General features: G+C 39.4%; 2 protein-coding genes across 3 annotated transcripts; both read right to left on the reverse strand.

Annotated features, from left to right (window-relative positions):
• Positions 1–2195: 2195 nt before the first annotated feature.
• tmem79b (transmembrane protein 79b) lies at positions 2196–8831 on the reverse strand. Of its 2 annotated transcripts, none has more exons than XM_072678742.1 (5): positions 8778–8831; positions 6830–7566; positions 6126–6320; positions 5550–5772; positions 2196–4977 (listed from the first exon to the last, which is right to left on the reverse strand). In XM_072678742.1, exons 2-5 carry the CDS (start codon positions 7425–7427, stop codon positions 4776–4778), a joined length of 1218 nt encoding a protein of 405 aa, XP_072534843.1. In that variant the 5' UTR covers positions 7428–7566; positions 8778–8831; the 3' UTR covers positions 2196–4775. The 2 variants fall into 2 exon arrangements, with proteins under 2 accessions (XP_072534843.1, XP_072534842.1); XM_072678741.1 differs by having other exon boundaries at positions 8668–8825.
• Positions 8832–11971: 3140 nt separating this feature from the next.
• Positions 11972–14925, reverse strand: LOC140555490 (cortexin-2). The gene is made up of 2 exons (XM_072678743.1): positions 14584–14925; positions 11972–13608 (listed from the first exon to the last, which is right to left on the reverse strand). Exon 2 carries the CDS (start codon positions 13518–13520, stop codon positions 13287–13289), a length of 234 nt encoding a protein of 77 aa, XP_072534844.1. The 5' UTR covers positions 13521–13608; positions 14584–14925; the 3' UTR covers positions 11972–13286.
• Between the last annotated feature and the right edge of the window lie 2558 nt (positions 14926–17483).

Here is a 17483-nt window from a genome sequence, read left to right on the forward strand (position 1 = left end):
GCTAGATGCCAAACATCTTAAAAATATATACACACCTGCCAGTCAATGTGAAAGTATGACACCTTGCCTTTGAACCTCGTTCTGTAATGGTACTATACCTGAGCTAACTAGCCAGAAAGGTGCTCTAGCCTTGCCAGTTAACCTAACTCGCTCTCAGGTTTCAGTAAGACATGTCTCTGCTTGTGCCGTAAAGACTGGACCAAATGGTCACAGAAATAACATCAAGGTTGTTACCAAATTTTAAAAAAAAAAGGGTTTAATCCATTGGAATGCTACCAGATGTGAAGTCAGACATCAGATAGTCTAGATCCACAGGTGTCTTTTAGGAGACTTTAGGATGTTACACTTGAGCTCTTTCGCCAGTCTCAGGGTCCACGCCACTGTCGAACTCTGCAAAAGATACAGTGCATAAAAAGCTTCGCCAGCCACCACTCTATTCGGATTTTACAAGATACTGTTGTTAAACTACATCAGAAGTTGAAAAGATGTCTGGAAAATGAAAGATGTCATGGGGGCTGAGGGATTATCATGTGAATCCTTTCTGCTTTCTGGGGTCAGTCATTATATTGTGCATAGTTCCAAAAATCCTAGATCTTAATCCAAATATAAATATCCAACTGGAGAACAACAATCTGGAGAGATTATGCTTATTAACTACATGTCCAAAAGTTTGTGGACACTTGTTCTTGTGAAATCAAGGGTATACATAAACAGTTTGTCTCTCTTTACTGAAGTAGTAGTTTCTACTCTTCTGGAAATTATTTACACTAGATGTTGAGATGAGGATCTGATTGCATTCGGCACCAAAAGTATTAGTAAGCCTCAGGTACTGATATTGGACTTTTTAGCTCTGGATCACAAACTTCCCTCCAACTCATCTTAAAGGTATTACACTGAGCTCATCACTCCAGGACACCATTCTGCTGCTCTACAGCCTTGTCACCCCAAAAGGTGGCACTTGGCATTGGGAATGATGACCATGGGTTCATGTACTGCTGCTCCAAAATTCACTATAAGCGGCGTCTGGATACTTTTGGACATGCAGTGCATCTTCACCCACCCATACTGAGGTCACTTGCTGACAAGCTGCTCTGTTGGAGCCTCACGAGGTTGGAGCCATGTGTGATGGAGAAAGCTGGTCCAGCAATATCTGGTGCTGCCTCTGCATCCATGGCTGTTAGAGAAATGAGGGAACAGAAGCTGATCAGCAAGTTTCAGTGAACTGAGGTGTAAACCAGAGGTTGTCTGGATTAACAGTGTACCTGAATGATCTTCCTGCTGTTGGTGATGATAAGACTGGATAAGTGGATAAGTCTCAGCACAGTTTTCCAGAGGAGGCACCGTGGCTTGACAGCTCCGCCATCGCCTTCCTACTGCCTCTGAAATGCTGGTGACTTTACACAGCGAGTAAACACACCTTGTTACGTAACGCTGGATGACGCAGTAGCTTCCTAATGGCGCAAGGTAGATCAAATGTGAAATAAGAGCAAAATATGATGGTTTAGGGCATATTGAGTGGAATGAACAACTTTAGAATAATAAGGAGTCTTACTTCTGCCACTTTATGGAAAAACAGCGCTGGATTTAGCGTCTTACTGGAATTGTCCGTTCCACCTTAAATGGTGCAGCAGTTACATTCTGGCGCCTGAGGCGCCAGAATGTAACTGCTGCACCATTTAAGGTGGAACGGACAATTCCAATACGAAACCAACTAAAGTCGCATTTACATGTAAATTTACATATTTAAACCACTAATAATAATCGATAATATCAATCTATACATCTGAAGTCCCTCAGACATCTTATAAAACCACTCAATTCAGGTCTGTTTACTGTCTACAACTTTCCTTACCTCCACACTTATTTTTCCTCAGCTTTCGAGAAGCACAGCTCTCCCTGAACCTCAGCATGCAGGCGCCGTGCTTCCGTCTCTCTGCTGTGCTAGTCATGGTTTCTCTTATAACTTCGAAACTTTGTTGAAGTGTAAGTTAGATTTAGCCCCAAATCGCCCCGTATGTCCGCCGTCTTGTGTATTTTTCGGTGAGTAAGCAAAGTAGGCAGCCAATTTTCTGCCCTCCGACAGAGCCCTGAATGACCAGTAACCCGTTTTACAGGTTCGCAGTTTGACTGAATGGCCTGAGCTCGAAACTGAGGAACTTAAATGAAATAAAAAAAAAAAAGACAGTCAGTGTTGTAATATCTGTTTATGTAAAGCATTTATGAGCTACAAAAGTAATATCCAGCATTTACCAAAAAAATAAACTGGTCTACATTCACAGTTACAATCAACCAACGTCTGATCTAGAGATTTACATGAGTAAGTAAACAATTTAAAGGGGAATTTCAGTTGTTAAAAACATATATATCATTAAATAGCTTTGATGCAAACAAACTTATTCAGGGTGGTTAAATGTAAATTGCTCGGTTCTTGAAAATATTACACAGTTGTCGACAAAGGGAGTGAATGGAACCAGACGTCTCTAAAAGCTACATCACAATATATTTTACCCAAAAAAAGGTGATTATTGGTGGCAGGTGTCTCGGGTGTTGTGTTATGGGTGCTTCTGACAGTTTTGAGATTACAGTTTTACCCCAAGATATATTTTTAAACATTCATTAATGATTTAGAAAAGTGCATGGAGGTGTAGGGCATTAAGGGTTTGTTTATGAGTATAAAAATTAACCAATGGTACATTTTTAACTAGTGTTTAACCATGGTCAACATTGCCTATAAAACCCTGATGTGCAATGTGATAGTAAGTCAAATAGCTACATTTGTGGTGTAGTCATTACAACACCTGGTTCCCATCAAGAAATCGAAGTGGACAATTATTAACCATGGCCTATAACTAACCCTGAACTCTGTAATTAACCAATTCACATCAAACCACACGGAATATATTTTTATTTACATCTAAGCTATACAATAATTTACCATTAAGCTACAATAGTCTTATAGTGCACGGTCTATTGTAGATTATATTGATCCTATTCAGATACAATGTCCTATAAATACATCTGTCAGTCTAACAAAGTTTATAAAAAAAAAAAAAAAAGAAAAAAAAATATATAATATATAGAGTCAGCAAATGTGGATTGTTAGAACAAAAGTAGCAGGTGAACAAGTTAAGGCATGCATTAGGTTTAGCATCAGTTCAGCAATTCAACTGTTCTTTCGACCCACAGTCTGCGAAATTCATCTATACCATGTCTACCAAACCTACACAAAAGAGACAGAAAGGGGAAAGTCTGCAGTGAAATAAATATTGGAGAGAGAGAAAAAAGAGGACTTTTTCAGCAGCGCCCTCAATCCTCTTTTTTCTTCTTTCCTGTCTCTGTGCAGTCAAGGCGGATTATCCTCGCATAAAGAACTGGCAGTGCATTTTCTTTCTTCTTCTTTTTTTTTTTTTTACATTTCACCAGAAAACCTCATTACAACTAAATCACTGCACATTACAAACCGCTGTAGCTTTTGCGAGATGGGTAGGTTGCATCTGCAAGTAATTCAGAGGTTTTCCACTTACAGACAGTTATGTTGATTAATAAGAAGTTTGTCAGCAAAATGTTGTGGGGTTTCTGATTATGTTTGTATTTATCCATAATGAACACCATTATTAAAAGAAGAAAACTAAATGTAAATATTCACCTTCACAGTTTCAGTGGAAAAGGTAAAGCCTAGTTACAGACACTGCACAGTACATACACACAATAATACAAATCCCACTCCTTGAGAATACCATGGATGAATCATTTCAGGTAAACTCCAGTCATACAAACCAAGACCAATTCCAGAAGGAAAAAGCTCAGAGCTTATTTTGCAATATTTTCATACTATACACAGAAAGAATGCAGTATTGATATTCCTCTGGCTCTGTGCAAGTAGAGAGAAAATAAAAAGATTAAACAGCAAAAAGCTAAAGCACCTGTACTTAGAAACCATTTCAGTTCTATCGCTCTACCATGTGCTTAAAGTTTTCGCATTTTATTTGATCTACTATAACTAATTTATTTCATTAAGCTTATTAACTGCACCATAAACATCCGATACGCTGTTCTATTGCTGTAGAACTCACTTTGCTATTTGGCTTAGTTGAGGGAGCCAGCCCTAGCCATGTCTGTTTTTCTGCCCAGAGCCTTGTCTTTAAATCTATACTGCAGCCCCTCCCCATCAACCTTACAAATTCCCACAAAAAAACAGATCCAAGTCTAGTTTTCCAAAAGCATCTTAGTGTTAAAGTCATCTCAACTGGTAGAGAGATTGTTCAGTGTGATGCTCTCTCGACCATTTAGGGATAATCTCTATGCCAAGATGCTTTTAGGAAAGCCAGCTAGATCGTTTCACTGAACTGTTCACTCAACTGTTTTGGACTGGTCTTCTAAAGCAGTCAGGCAACCATCCACCTCTCTGGTTTTCTTTTGGTTTCTGCTTCTCAAGGGGGGGGGCGTACTGAGGGGAGGGGGTGCTTAATTAAGGCACTTAAAGTCAAATGGTCTTATTAGGATGCAAGTAATTTCTGTGCTTTTTACAAACACTAAGTGCTTTTAATAGGAGCAGCATCCGCTGTTTGTACAATCGGCTGCAGCATTAGAAGCTAGTGTAAACCTGCAAATGTTAAGGTGCAAATCACTGATTCTCTCCCAAACCATCTGCCTACTCAGTGTATGTGAGGCCCTTATATAGGTTATGTAGGTCTTTTATATTTATAAAAAAAAAACCAAAAAAACTGAAACGATTCAGTGGAGTAAACTCATCCCCTCTTTTAATTGGTGCTCCTTTAGCCCCAAAATCTCTGCCTCTGCTCTGGAGAATTTTCAGGAAGGCCAAGCTCTTCTGATGTGAAGATTGAGCCAGAGGAGTCAGCCATGAAGATGAAGTAAAGGTTGGCCACCAGCATGGTCAGCATAGGCCAAAAGGAGAAGCCAAAGCCAAAAGCCCTCACACTGCTGCCCAACACAGCTGCAATCCAGTACACCAGCCTGCAGAATTCACAAACACACTGACTAAAGCTCTACATTGTTCAGGTTTCTCTGAGAGGTAAAAGGATTCCACACCTACACACATTTTCCATCCCTGCTGAAGATGTGTGCCAAGCAGGGATGGAGAATCTGTACTGCCAACATTATACTCAATTAAAATTAGAGGTATGGGGCCAAAATACATTTGAATCTAAATAAATAATTAAATAAATAAATCCTCTACATACATTTAAAATAACCACTGAATACATAAAGTAAAAAGTAGAAGTATCCAATTCCAATAACACTTATTGGTAAAGTACACATATTACAAAACATGTTAATATTGACAGCAGAGTCAAAAAGAAATGATCTACACTTGGAAACCAATTAATTCATTAATCAATAATTCAATTAATAGGTATTAAAGAAAGTATAGATATTAATGTGCGTGTATGTGTATATATGCATAACATACGCAAAGGACAATGAATAGTTATTTATAGAGTTACATCCACCTACTGTAACAGCTACCACAGCTTTTTTTAAATTGTATGAAATGTGTGCATCTATTGGTAGGAAAGGTTCATTACCTGCCAAAGGCAAAGATGATGGTGAAGAGGGGCACTAGTTTGAGCAGGTTCTGGTTCAGATAGGCAGCCATAACACCCAGCTGCAGGAAGTACAGGATGAAGAGGGAGATGGAGTCATCCACATAGCGCCGGTGGACGCTCACCTGTTCAACATCAGCCTCTCCGTCACAACGAGGCTTCAGAGACCAGTAGCGCAGACGGGACACACCCAGAACCAACATACCTGGAGGCGGTTTAAGATTTCTAGTGAGGCACTATTGAAGCTGGTTAGAGAGATACTATCACTTAAAAGGTGTAATTATAATACAGTATGTTTGGTAGTGTTTATGAGTTTGATAGCAATAACTGCTAAATGAATGGCCTTCTCTAACGGACTGTTCACTATTTGTAGTGCTGTTCCAATGTAATATAATCCAGGTTACAATGTTTGGGAAGAATGAGACAAATACTGTATCAAATCTATTGCTAAAATCCCATACAAACAACAGAAACTCTCCTCTAGTAAAAGAAATTTAGCTTGAATACTGCTCAAACACAAACTCGACCAACAGGTCCCAAACAGAGCCTCTTTCTTACCCAATACAATTGGAATCACAGCAAAGACTGAGCAGCGCAATGTGTAGACCAGCCTCAGAGGGGCACTGTCCAGCAGAGGAGCATCAAAGGGCAGGAAAGTGTGGCCTCCCCACACCAGAACCGGGAAAATCAAGGCTGACATAAATATAGACACGCCCATTTTCAGCACATCACGATTTGTTCCAGCACATCCACCTTGAAAGGAAAAAAGATGAACTGTTATATTGCCATTCTTGCAATAACTGGACTGTACACTAATATGTGGCTAATAAGTGGCTTTAAAAACCATCTACCCAGTTTCCTCTAACTTCAACAGCTCATTGCCTCCACAATATGTTTATAGTGTTCAGCATGATGCTGTTTTTGAGTCTGTTCGCATTCTATGTAGAAATCTGTGTAGGACAACAAGCATCCTAGCTTGTTGAAAATGACTATTAAGTGATAGATTATTTCTTGCTTCTAAGCCAATACAACAAGAAATTCAACCAAGTTAAAGTAAGAAGATTTTGTGTGAACCATGTGAACCATCTCTAATGGCCCATTCCTCTTCAAGATGTCCACTATTTAAAATAGCAGCTGATGGTAAAATACCAATAAATAAACGAAACTAAAAGCAACCAATCAGAAACATTAGTGAGATTATGAGGTTTTGATTTGACAACAAGTATCTTCCCACCTTATAATTAAACTTATTTCCCACTTACAGCATTGCCTGTTGTTCTTGGAGTAGTCATAATCATAGTCATTGTTCCTGGTGTAGTACCCATCAGGTGGTGTTCCATGAGGCCTGAGGAAGGAGCTTTTCTCTGTGTGCTCATCACAGCAGACTGTGCTCTGTCTGGGTGGTTCAGTTATGCTTGAGTGATGGACAGTCACACAGGGGCTGAAGACCCCTGCTGCTTTCTCTGGCATCAGATTCAACTCCTCCACTTTAATCTCCAAGTGTGCCCCCTTTTCCTTCTGTTCGTCAGACTCTTTTTCCTGACATTCCTCACCTTCCGCTTGCTTCTCCTTCACCTGAAATTCTCTCTCGCTCTCTGTCTGGCTATTAACTCCATGGACTGATGCGCAATCTGATCTCGCACTTGCTTCCTCTGCCGCAACATCTGTTTCACTCCCGTCTAGTTTCAGATCAGACCCTTCCTCGTTTCCCGTCCCACCAGGTTGATTAGCTTTATCTCCAGAATACTGCAGAGTGCTTGCCTCCACATGAGCAATGGGGACAATTTCATCCTCTCCTTCGGTCAGTACTAGAAGGCCCTTGATCATTGGCACCGAATCTGCAGGAAGGGTCTCAGACATCCTGATCCTGATTTAAGATGTGGTGCTTTAATATGGCTTTCTATTCAGTTTTGCAGTGACTGATTAAATATCATCAAAGGCCATCTCGCAAAACATCATCCATGGGATTACATGTGACCACTCGTTGTATTTCCTCCTTCTAGAAAAATAAGAATGCAGTATGGTAAGTTTTTCGCATAGGTTCAATTACAACAAACAAATGAATAAATGAATTCAGACTTGGGCAAAGCAATTATACTTTTTTTGCAGATTATATGTAAATCACAGGAATCAAATGCATGACCTCTCATCTGTTGTATTAAATTCACAGATATCCATATTTCTATGATTAGTCTTTAAAAATAGGAGTGAAAATGAGGCTGTCTAATTTCCCCGTACAGCTTCTTTCTTTTTTTTTTTTTTTTTTTTTTTTTTAAAAGATAAATGGTTATTAAAAACTAAATATGCTTGACAGTTTTCACAGACTGTAGAGAATATGCTAGATAGTAAAGGACATTAAATCAAATGTTACAATGATTAGGAAAACGTTGCCTGTATGCAGTCTGTTAATGTTCAAATGTTCAACACTAAATTAATTGTTCTCTCTCTCTCTCTCTCTCTCTCTCTCTCTCTCTCTCTCTCTCTCACACACACACACACACACCTTTTTTAAGAGTCATCTAAATGTATATTTTTACATTGTCAATATTAATTCAATATATATATATATATATATATATATATATATATATATATATATATATATATATATAAATAAAATATGGATACATTTAATTAATATTGACAGAAAGAATGTAAAAATATACATTTAGATGACTCTTAAAAAAGAATATATATATATATATATATATATATATATATATATATATATATATATATATATATATATATATGTCATTTTCATATATAAATAAGGTTGTTTGAACGATATGGGCTGATATCATTCAAATATATAAGGTTGATATAAGGTTGTGTGAATGATATCGGCTGAGCTCAGCATTTCTCAGAAACGAGTAACCCGACTGGATGTTTGACCGCATGGCGAACACTGAAACTGAGACCTGGGGAGAAACTGAGGCAACAGAGAAACTCAGCAAGTTTTAGTTAACTATTTCTAGTCTATTCACACACTTTTTACCACTGATACTCATTTATTCAGGTTTTTAAAAGCTGTGTCTGAACATTTTTCTGATTTTACTGACGTTAAATCCAAACGTTATCAGGCCTACTGTAAACAAACCTCCACACGGAAGTGAGCTGCCAGGCCCAGTCTGCTGGTGTCGACAGTCAGACAGTCAGTCAGACAGACATCTCTAACCCGCCTCGATCGTCTGTGTTCAGGGCGCTCACCTGAAACTCAGCAGAAGACAGAAGATATCTCCGGGGTTTGGTTTGTTGTCTCCAGAGAAATATGGCCGCAGTAAGTATTGTTTTGGGCTTTCCGGGGGAGGGAGTTCAGGTGTGTCCAGGTGAAGGAGCGCATTGTTAAAGGCATTAACTCTTAAAGGGGAGGTTAACTCTGCCCTCCCTCTTCTTCTGCTGAATGGTTTTACTTACTGTTTCCAGTCCAGTCCAGTCTAGGGCTGAGGTGGCTGCAGGTTTTCTTTCCAGACCAGTTAAGGTTCACCTGATCCCACCTAATCAACTTTTCTCAGCCTTTGAAATATCCTGTGATCTTCTGGTCAGAATAAAACTTGCCTCTAAATCAAATCAGTAATCAGTAAAAAGACAAGAAATCAACAACATAGGAAGACATGAAAACCTAAGACCCCCAGTGATCAAGCCAAAGGCAACAGGTGCCAGGGGAAAAGCTCCCTTAGAGCTAAAGGAAGAAAGCTTGGGAGGAACCAAGACTCACAAGGGTAGACCCATCCTCTTCTGATCTGAACTATTTATGATTTTATATATATATATATATATATATATATATATATATATATATATATATATATATTATTGCTAAACATCTCTGAACCACTGAATTGGACTATTCTACTGCTCAGGTGCACCCCTGCTGTAGTTAAGGTTGCAGGGGTGGGTAGAGGAGTGTTAAACATTGACTTATGTTTGTTGGACGCTGTTCTTCTTTGGGATCATTTCGTTCTAAAGCAAAATGTCAGAGGTAGCAACAGGAATGTGGAAGCTAATAAATGAATAATTGGAATCTAATAATAGTTTACTTAAATATAGTTCAGTATTAACTAAAAATATAAAATACTCAGAGAAGTACCACCCCCATAAAATTGTACTTCAGTAACCGTAGTGTACAGATTTGCAGTTCTGCTGTTAAACACTGGGGCTTGATGTATTTGGAGGGTTTGGGGATTCCACAGAGACTCAAATTAATTTATGGCAAGTCACAAATCTGTCGGATTTGTCAGACAGTTCCATTATTATTATCTCAGTAAGTCTATTAAATCAGAAGACAATTGCTTGTGTAAGTGAATGTCAGGGAACTATGAGAAAATCTCTCTACTTACCACTGCAAACTGGAAATTAATACGTAAAAGTGATGTGAAAGGAGATGTTTTTCGTCTCAGATAAGCATCCAGTGCTGTTTTTTTTAGTGGCAGTACCAAGTAATTTTACTAGTTTACTTTTCAGTTCTGTCCAGGCAGAATACATGATAATGATAGAAGTGTATAATATTACACATGATTGTACTATAATATGTCATTTATACTAGGGCTGCACAGCATATCGCATATGTGTGCATGTGCAATAGTCACACTGCAGGATGTGCAGTGTCACATAAGGCAAATTCAATCAAACACATAATGAGACAACTTGCTGAATACAACAGGAAACTCTGCACTGTTCTCATTTTCCATGACATATCGACCTGAGGCAGATTATATTTATTATTTTTTTTAGTTCAGTCTTTGATATCCAGAGGACATTATTAATATCATGACGTGTTGGATCATTGACTTCTGGAGAAATCTGGTGAAATTTCCAGTTTTTTTTATATCACAATATATATTTCAAAACAAAATATTGCAATATCGTTTTTTTCAATATCTTGCAGCTTTAAAATATAAATGGTTTGTTATTTCAACCTAAATAAATACTTAATGTTGGTTTATTCTAGTTTTATTTAAGGCAATGCAAAATTTAGACACACAAAATCATCATTAGTTTAAATCTCAAATACAGTTCAGTTCAAATTCTGCTCTCTTCCACTTTTACAGTTTACAGTTTCTTGATGTTTTGCCTAGTTAATATAGACAGAAGTGACTTTGTTAATTAAATGTGTGAATCTGTTAATAAACGGTAAAAGGTGTGTTTGTCTATTAATAAGGGAAAGATTGGCTTTCACATCTGCTCGGAAGAAAATACCATTTCCAGTGCTGTTGCAAGTAGCGCATTGTCTTCTTCACTCCATGTGTCCAGACGTTCAATCGCAAACCGAATGTGTAATTGAATCAAGTGGCGCTCCTCTTTATACATTATATGAGTCATTACCCTCTCTGTCATGATGGGGCTAAATAAACTGGCTCCACAGTGCTGGCATGAGTGTTAAATGTCCCACTGGGTGGTGGCTCTGTAAAATAGAGCTGCCTCTTCTGACCTAAACAAGAGTGAAGGCACATCTGTAAATGTTGACATACAGGGATGAAGATGGATCTGTTAGGTCTGGTTTCCCTGTGGCTTTGCAGGAGTCTTGTTTCTACATCAGCGTTGCTGAGATTCTTTATTAACAGAGGTCCTTCAGTGCTAATTCTCGCAGGCAATGATATAGACATACCATTTACATTTACATAGACATATGTAAATGAGATATTTTTACAGTAAACTACTGTCCTGTATGACACTTTCTTTAATACACTTTGGCTCTGAGTGCATTAAATCAAGTGTTTAAACTTCCATATTGTTGCTGTTATGCAAAACCCTTATATTATATATATTACTATCTATTTGTATTGTTTTTCACTTTTTGGCATAATGTGAATCTGGCATTCATGGTGAATGGACCAATAGAACTGCTACATGGCTTGAAGTAAAATCTGTTTACATTGAATTTTATTGAAAGTTATTTAGTTTTCCTCCTCCTGTAAAGTTGCCATTTAGGGAATATGAGGTTTTTATTGAGGTTTTATGTGGCAACGATAATATGCTAGTTTGGACCATATGTCGAAGATGATTTGGGAGAAGACTGTAAGGAAGGGGGGGGACTTTTTAGGCTGGCATTAGGGTTCCTTCTGCCTCGTTAGGAGGCCAGTACTCCCTCTGATATGTAGGGCCAGGAATGATAGACCACAGAGTTAAGAGGGAGGTGACAGGATGGCAGAGAGCATTTTGAATAAAAATCAGAATAGATATATTGCATATCATCATTGCATATCAATGGTCAGCATCGCAGCTGTGACCATTTCTATTCTGGAAGTAGACTCTCTACTTGATTTTGATCAATTTTTGATCGATATTTGTTTACATTATTTTAGTAAATGAAGACATAGTAAGTAAATAAAGACAGCACACTCCTTAATAAGCCATTCAGAAACTTGAGAGAGTCCCGAAGTCATTCAGATTTTGAAGTCAGCTTGAGAGAAATACATTTATCTTTATTTGGAAACAAATATAAAAAGCACAACAAATGCAAGACCCACTTGTGAACCACATGGCACATGGTCTTTCTGAAAAAACGAGCGTCTGTCAGCATTAAGTATCTAATAGATCACACACGCATTAGTGCACACACCACACACGCACACACACACACACACACACACGCTTAGCTAAAACACAATGTGCATTGTAATGACGACTGTCATTCCAGACACTGGAGCTTAGTGTACTGTGGCAATAACTGTCCTCAATACGGACAAGTTTATAACAGAGCAATCTCACCTTTACAGACTGTAAAGCAATAGCAAATAGTAAAATGAAATAGAAACAGGCACCAGAATGGCAAATACTGATCTTGTCTGCACATCATAGACACATTTTCTTGCTTGTGTGAGCTTAATTTCTTTTTGGAAAAAAAACAAAACATGGAGTTAAGCTAGAACCACAGCTTGCACCAGAGAATTTGCGCAAAGACACTAATCCACTGATAGCCTGTGCACGACAGCAAATTCACACCATCAGAATGGACAGGTCGTTTCAGTGTCGGCAAATACTGTTGAACGATATGCACAACATCAGACACACCCTATCGAAGCACACTGCAGTTAGAGAGAGAGAGAGATAGAGAGAAAGTAAGAGAGAGAGAGGGGAACTCGTCAAAGTGCTCTTTCAGATGCCCAAGGAGGGTGGTTGGTCATTACATTGATTGACATTTAGCTTAATAACAGCAAGGCCAGGTTTTTTTCTGGCGGTTCTGTAAACACACTGAATCGTAAGGCTGAAAGCTCAGGACTTTCTCAACAAAGAGCTCAGAGGATTTCACAATCCCTAAACCAAAGCACTTTATAATCCTACCAAGGTAGTATACTAATAAATTCAGTAAAGGATCGATCTCATTCTTAAAAGGAAAAAAGATGAATCATTTATACACTGCATGACACGAGGTTCTGTAGGTCGGCCAAATAGCTCACCCGAACGGCCTGTGACAGGTAATTGACAAGTTTTAGTTACGGATGTGTCATCGCTAATACTTCTCCTGCTGGACATGACATCAATTATCAGCTGTGTTGAGAGGTGTGAGGTATTTTGCTGGCAGTAAAATATCCCATAAGAACTGATGGAAGGAATGAGAGGACTTTAGAACACATGACTTTTAAAAATGACACATCATGCCACCAAACGCACGCCGCCAGCACGGCACGGCAGTACCGCGGAGATGCCGGGCCTCTCTGAGGTGGAGGCAGTGAGGTAGCCATCGCTTGTGGCACCCATGGCCCCAGGCAGAGTCCCTCAGGCGATGCGGTAGTCGAATGTGTCTTTCTCCATATAGTCTGTCCATGTGGAGGAGGGCATGCTGCTATAGGGGTCCAGCAGGATGCGGAAGCAGCGCACGATCAGCAGGCCCAGGAAGATGAAGAGGAGCAGCACGAAGACGAAGGCCGCCTTCTGCTCTAGGGTGAGGAAAGGGATGGGCTGAGTGGCCCCGGACGCGGACAGCGTGCTGCTGTGGAGGTGCTCCGCCATCCTCAGCCTTGCACACACGGCTCCCTAACCCAGCAGCCTCCCTCAGCGTGTGCTCATCACGGACAAGCCTCAGATTCAACAAGTCCCCCTGTTCAGAGCCATTTTACATTCCATTAGAGTTTATTTTGGAACAGAAAACATGTTGTATTGTTTTTTTTTTGTTGTGTTTGATGACCATCTAGAATGGACGGGACCAACAGCAAAGCATGCACTCTCTGTCTTAATGTACAATGCAGGTGTTTATTATTATAAATACTGTAAATTCACCAAGAAGTTGGAAATAGGAAAGTCCTATTACAGATTTGAGTGGAATCTTGTGGCTTTATATTTAATGCCATTTATCTTGCTTATGTAATTTCAGCATGTGTTGCCACGCACTCAAGGTGGTCATCAACGTGGACCCTATGAATGATCAGCATACGTTTATAAACACACATTATGGTATGTGACTTCTCCTCTGACTATAATAAATTGTCCATATTGCAACAAACCCATTATGTCCACACATCTGAAAAACAATTCAGACCATTTTCAACCACCTCAGATTTCAGCGGAATAGCACAAAAGCAGGCAACGTGATCTTTTCACGGCAACACATTGAAATGCTGGTGGTCAGTGACCCTGCAACGGCACCGTTCTTTGATGTCAGTACCCAATAACTGCTATAACAGACCTGGCACTCCCTGCCATACTTCACATTTTCTTCTAACAGAGACATTCTTGAATGTGCCTTCCATGCAACTCTCAAACTCCCTGCCTTTAACTCATACAACTGTAACGAGATAAAGAATCTCAGCACATGAACGTGACTACATGAGCAAAAATTAAAGTGTAACTGACACCCATGTGCCTTCATGTGTGTGTTAACAGAAATATGTGCAGTATGCGCCTCCTCTTGTGTATATCTTTCATATATCCTGGCCTCCGAATCAGGCACGTTTGCATGTATTCTAGCTGCAAATGGCTTGGATTAAGCTTGTAAATGAGCGGAGTTGTACGGATGTGAGCTCCATGTTCTATTTCGCTGGCAGTTTGGAGTGCAGCACGAGAATCACTCACTTACCTGTTGTGGAGGAGCAGCTAAAAAAGATCCGTCAGAAGCAGGAGGCAGACAGACGCCGAAAATAAACGAAGAGAGGCTCCTTTTCCATTATGGCTGCCTGCCTGAAGCCATACGTCTCCTCAACTTTTCAGAGCCGGACCCTCGGTTCATTCGGGGATCAAAATAACAGCTTCTCTTCCTTGCTTTGCATCCCTGGCTTTTGTTGTCCAACTCCCTCTCCCTCCAGCAGATGAGTGTGTGGTGGTGTCACATCACCCATAGCAACCAGTTGCCATAGCAATTCCTCCAAGTGTGTTCGGCGAATGCTGGGCGAGCGAGAGCGATGTGTGATCCAACTGAGGCTCTCCGCAAATCACTGTTTCACTGGAGCATGAAGATTCAATAAGGGCTCAGAGATGTGTCATATCAACACATGCTAAATATAGTCAGGATGGTCAACTTTGGCCTTGACCACATTAATAATAGATTTCCATTTGGTCTCCGGCAAATGTTGCTCGCAGTAGTGCTCTGACGGAAAATGCATGTTTTTCAACACTGGGCTAAACTGGTACACACTTGACAAATGTGGAATAGCAAAACAAGTGATGCAGGGAATAACATGCATATTTGAACAGCCTGGTATCTTACATCATTGCTCGGACGGCCAGTGCACATCAAGCTGGCTATAAAGACAGGTTAGACCTTTATTTGGCCTTTTGGTAAAATGAAGCATTTTGAGAATTTGAGCTTTTTATGAACTGATCATCTTTTATCTGAATTCTGCGGCAAATTGTGGCACTTTCCTATTCTGCTCCTACATGTGTACTCTCCTCTGGCTGACTTTCCCTGAAGCAGAGTGAAAAGAAATAAATCCAGAATGATTATTCTTGTAGAAATCCCTTTAAGCATAATGGGCCTCATTCACCAATATCTCTCTACGAATTTTCTTAAATTTGTCGTTGAGAAAAGTCTACATCCGATTCATTATGTGTTTTTAAAGTGCTGAAATGCTCTCCTCTTATAATGATGGATCTCATTGTTCCCATAGACTAAACAATTCCCGAACAAGAAAACATTGGTGAACGACAGAATCTTAGTGAAAACTGCGTGAGTGGGTTTTAGCAAGGATTTTTTTCTTAAGGATAGTTGGTGAATAAGGCCATATTAAAGGTAAAGGACATCTTCCAAACACCAGACCTGCACAGTAATTCCAGCATGTAATTCCAAACATGACACCTTTGAAGTCTCCTCTACTTTGCAGATGGTCATTGCATTGTACGAGGTATGTGCTGCATTTTAATGCACGTGGGTGCACTTGCAGAGATTTTTGATAGTTTTGTAAATTTTTTAGTAGGGAGGGGAAAAAAAAGATGGACCGATGCTTTTCGCCCTGCTACTGAAAGGCCACTCCTGCTCACATTCACTGGCTAGTCAAAGAAAAGGACATGTAAATGCCTTCATTCATTCTCTGTCACCTTTTATAATAGCATAAAATTGCTGATGCATTATACATGCTCATCAGCTTGTTAATCACATCTGAAGAGTGCAGACTTTGTAGATTTTCTCAATTTCCTTTTGAAGCAGGCTCAACAATCAGTCACTAAATATTCAATGCAACCTGTTAAGTAATCTTATGATCTCAGGTTATGATAGGATTGCATGTTGATTAAGCACACACCTCACAAATGATGGGACTTAAATGGTCTGTCTTCAAGACATGGATGCCAATACCACAGGACACCTTCAGAGGTCTTGTGGAGTCCATACCTTGAATTGTCAGAGCTGTTGTGGCAGCACAAGGGGGACCTACTCAAAATTAGGCAGGTGGTACCTGACCAGTGTATATAAATGTAATGTTTAACAGAACTTGATATTTGGACAGTTATGTCTGTGAAACAGAAGTGTAGAAGTCTATCCTGTGTCCCTATAGAGAATTAAGGCTGTACCCCAGCAGTGGCAGGGAATCCCCAAAGATAAAGCTGCATGCAGTCTCCTTCAGCAGGAGCGATGATCCCTCTCTGTCTCACACTGTGCAGAGTATTAACTGATCAGGCAGAATTTTGATGTAGCTCATCGTTCTTTATACAGTCACTCTCATCATTATGGATTCCAGTCAAGTAAAAATACTTCATCAGCCTAATAAAGTCTGCCATGCTGGCTTTTTAGATTATTTTATTTTTTTTTATTTATTATAAAAGAGAAAGATCAGCTAATGATGACGAATATCAAATCTAACTCAGTACAAACTCACCTTGAACAGAAAGACACCGGTGAAAGAATGTTCATTGATTTCTGCCTAGCATTAAACACCACCTTACTTTAAAGGCTAGTGACTCAGCTCAGAACATTTGACCATGACAACAGGATGCAACTGGGTCCTAGACTTCTTCACTGGTGGGCTTCAACCTGTTATAGGGGAATTCCATCAAACATTCTGCATACCTAAACCATCAAATAAAGTCATTCAGAGTAGTATGATGAGGAATAGTTCACTGTGGAGAAACATACCACCTCAGATTTCTTTACATTACTGGTCACAGAAACCAGGCATTGCAATGTCTATAAAACAAAAATGGACTTTTTAATTACTATTTAAAGCTACCAGTGATCTTATACATGGCACATAATATTGGTGATGTTAAAATCAGTAAATCTTTGAAAAAAAATATGCAAAAAGATGATGCCAGGAGCCAATGGGAAAGTTTCAGGTACACAAGTGAGATAGCTTGATCAACCAGCCAGGTTCAGTTCATGTTGTCGGCACAATATCAGAGTGGAATCTGTTGGCATGACATGTTTTTGCTTGTTAATGCAAAGTCAATAAGATTTCCTTGTTTCAGTACCTCAAAATCACAATTCAGGCATCATTCAAACATAGTTTACAATTTTATTTACAGTTTTCTTATAATGTAACTACAAAA

Source organism: Salminus brasiliensis, chromosome 5 (assembly GCF_030463535.1).
Source record: "Salminus brasiliensis chromosome 5, fSalBra1.hap2, whole genome shotgun sequence".
NCBI lineage: Eukaryota > Metazoa > Chordata > Actinopteri > Characiformes > Bryconidae > Salminus > Salminus brasiliensis.

Excerpts from the sequence above, each read along its gene's own strand:
- tmem79b (XM_072678742.1), bottom strand. The coding sequence starts at position 7,427 with ATGTCTGAGACCCTTCCTGCAGATTCGGTGCCAATGATCAAGGGCCTT. Across the intron at positions 5,773-6,125 it reads TGTGATTCCAATTGTATTGG|GTATGTTGGTTCTGGGTGTG; the intron begins GTAAGAAAGAGG and ends AACCGCCTCCAG. Across the intron at positions 4,978-5,549 it reads ATCATCTTTGCCTTTGGCAG|GCTGGTGTACTGGATTGCAG; the intron begins GTAATGAACCTT and ends TGAATTCTGCAG.
- LOC140555490 (XM_072678743.1), bottom strand. The coding sequence starts at position 13,520 with ATGGCGGAGCACCTCCACAGCAGCACGCTGTCCGCGTCCGGGGCCACT.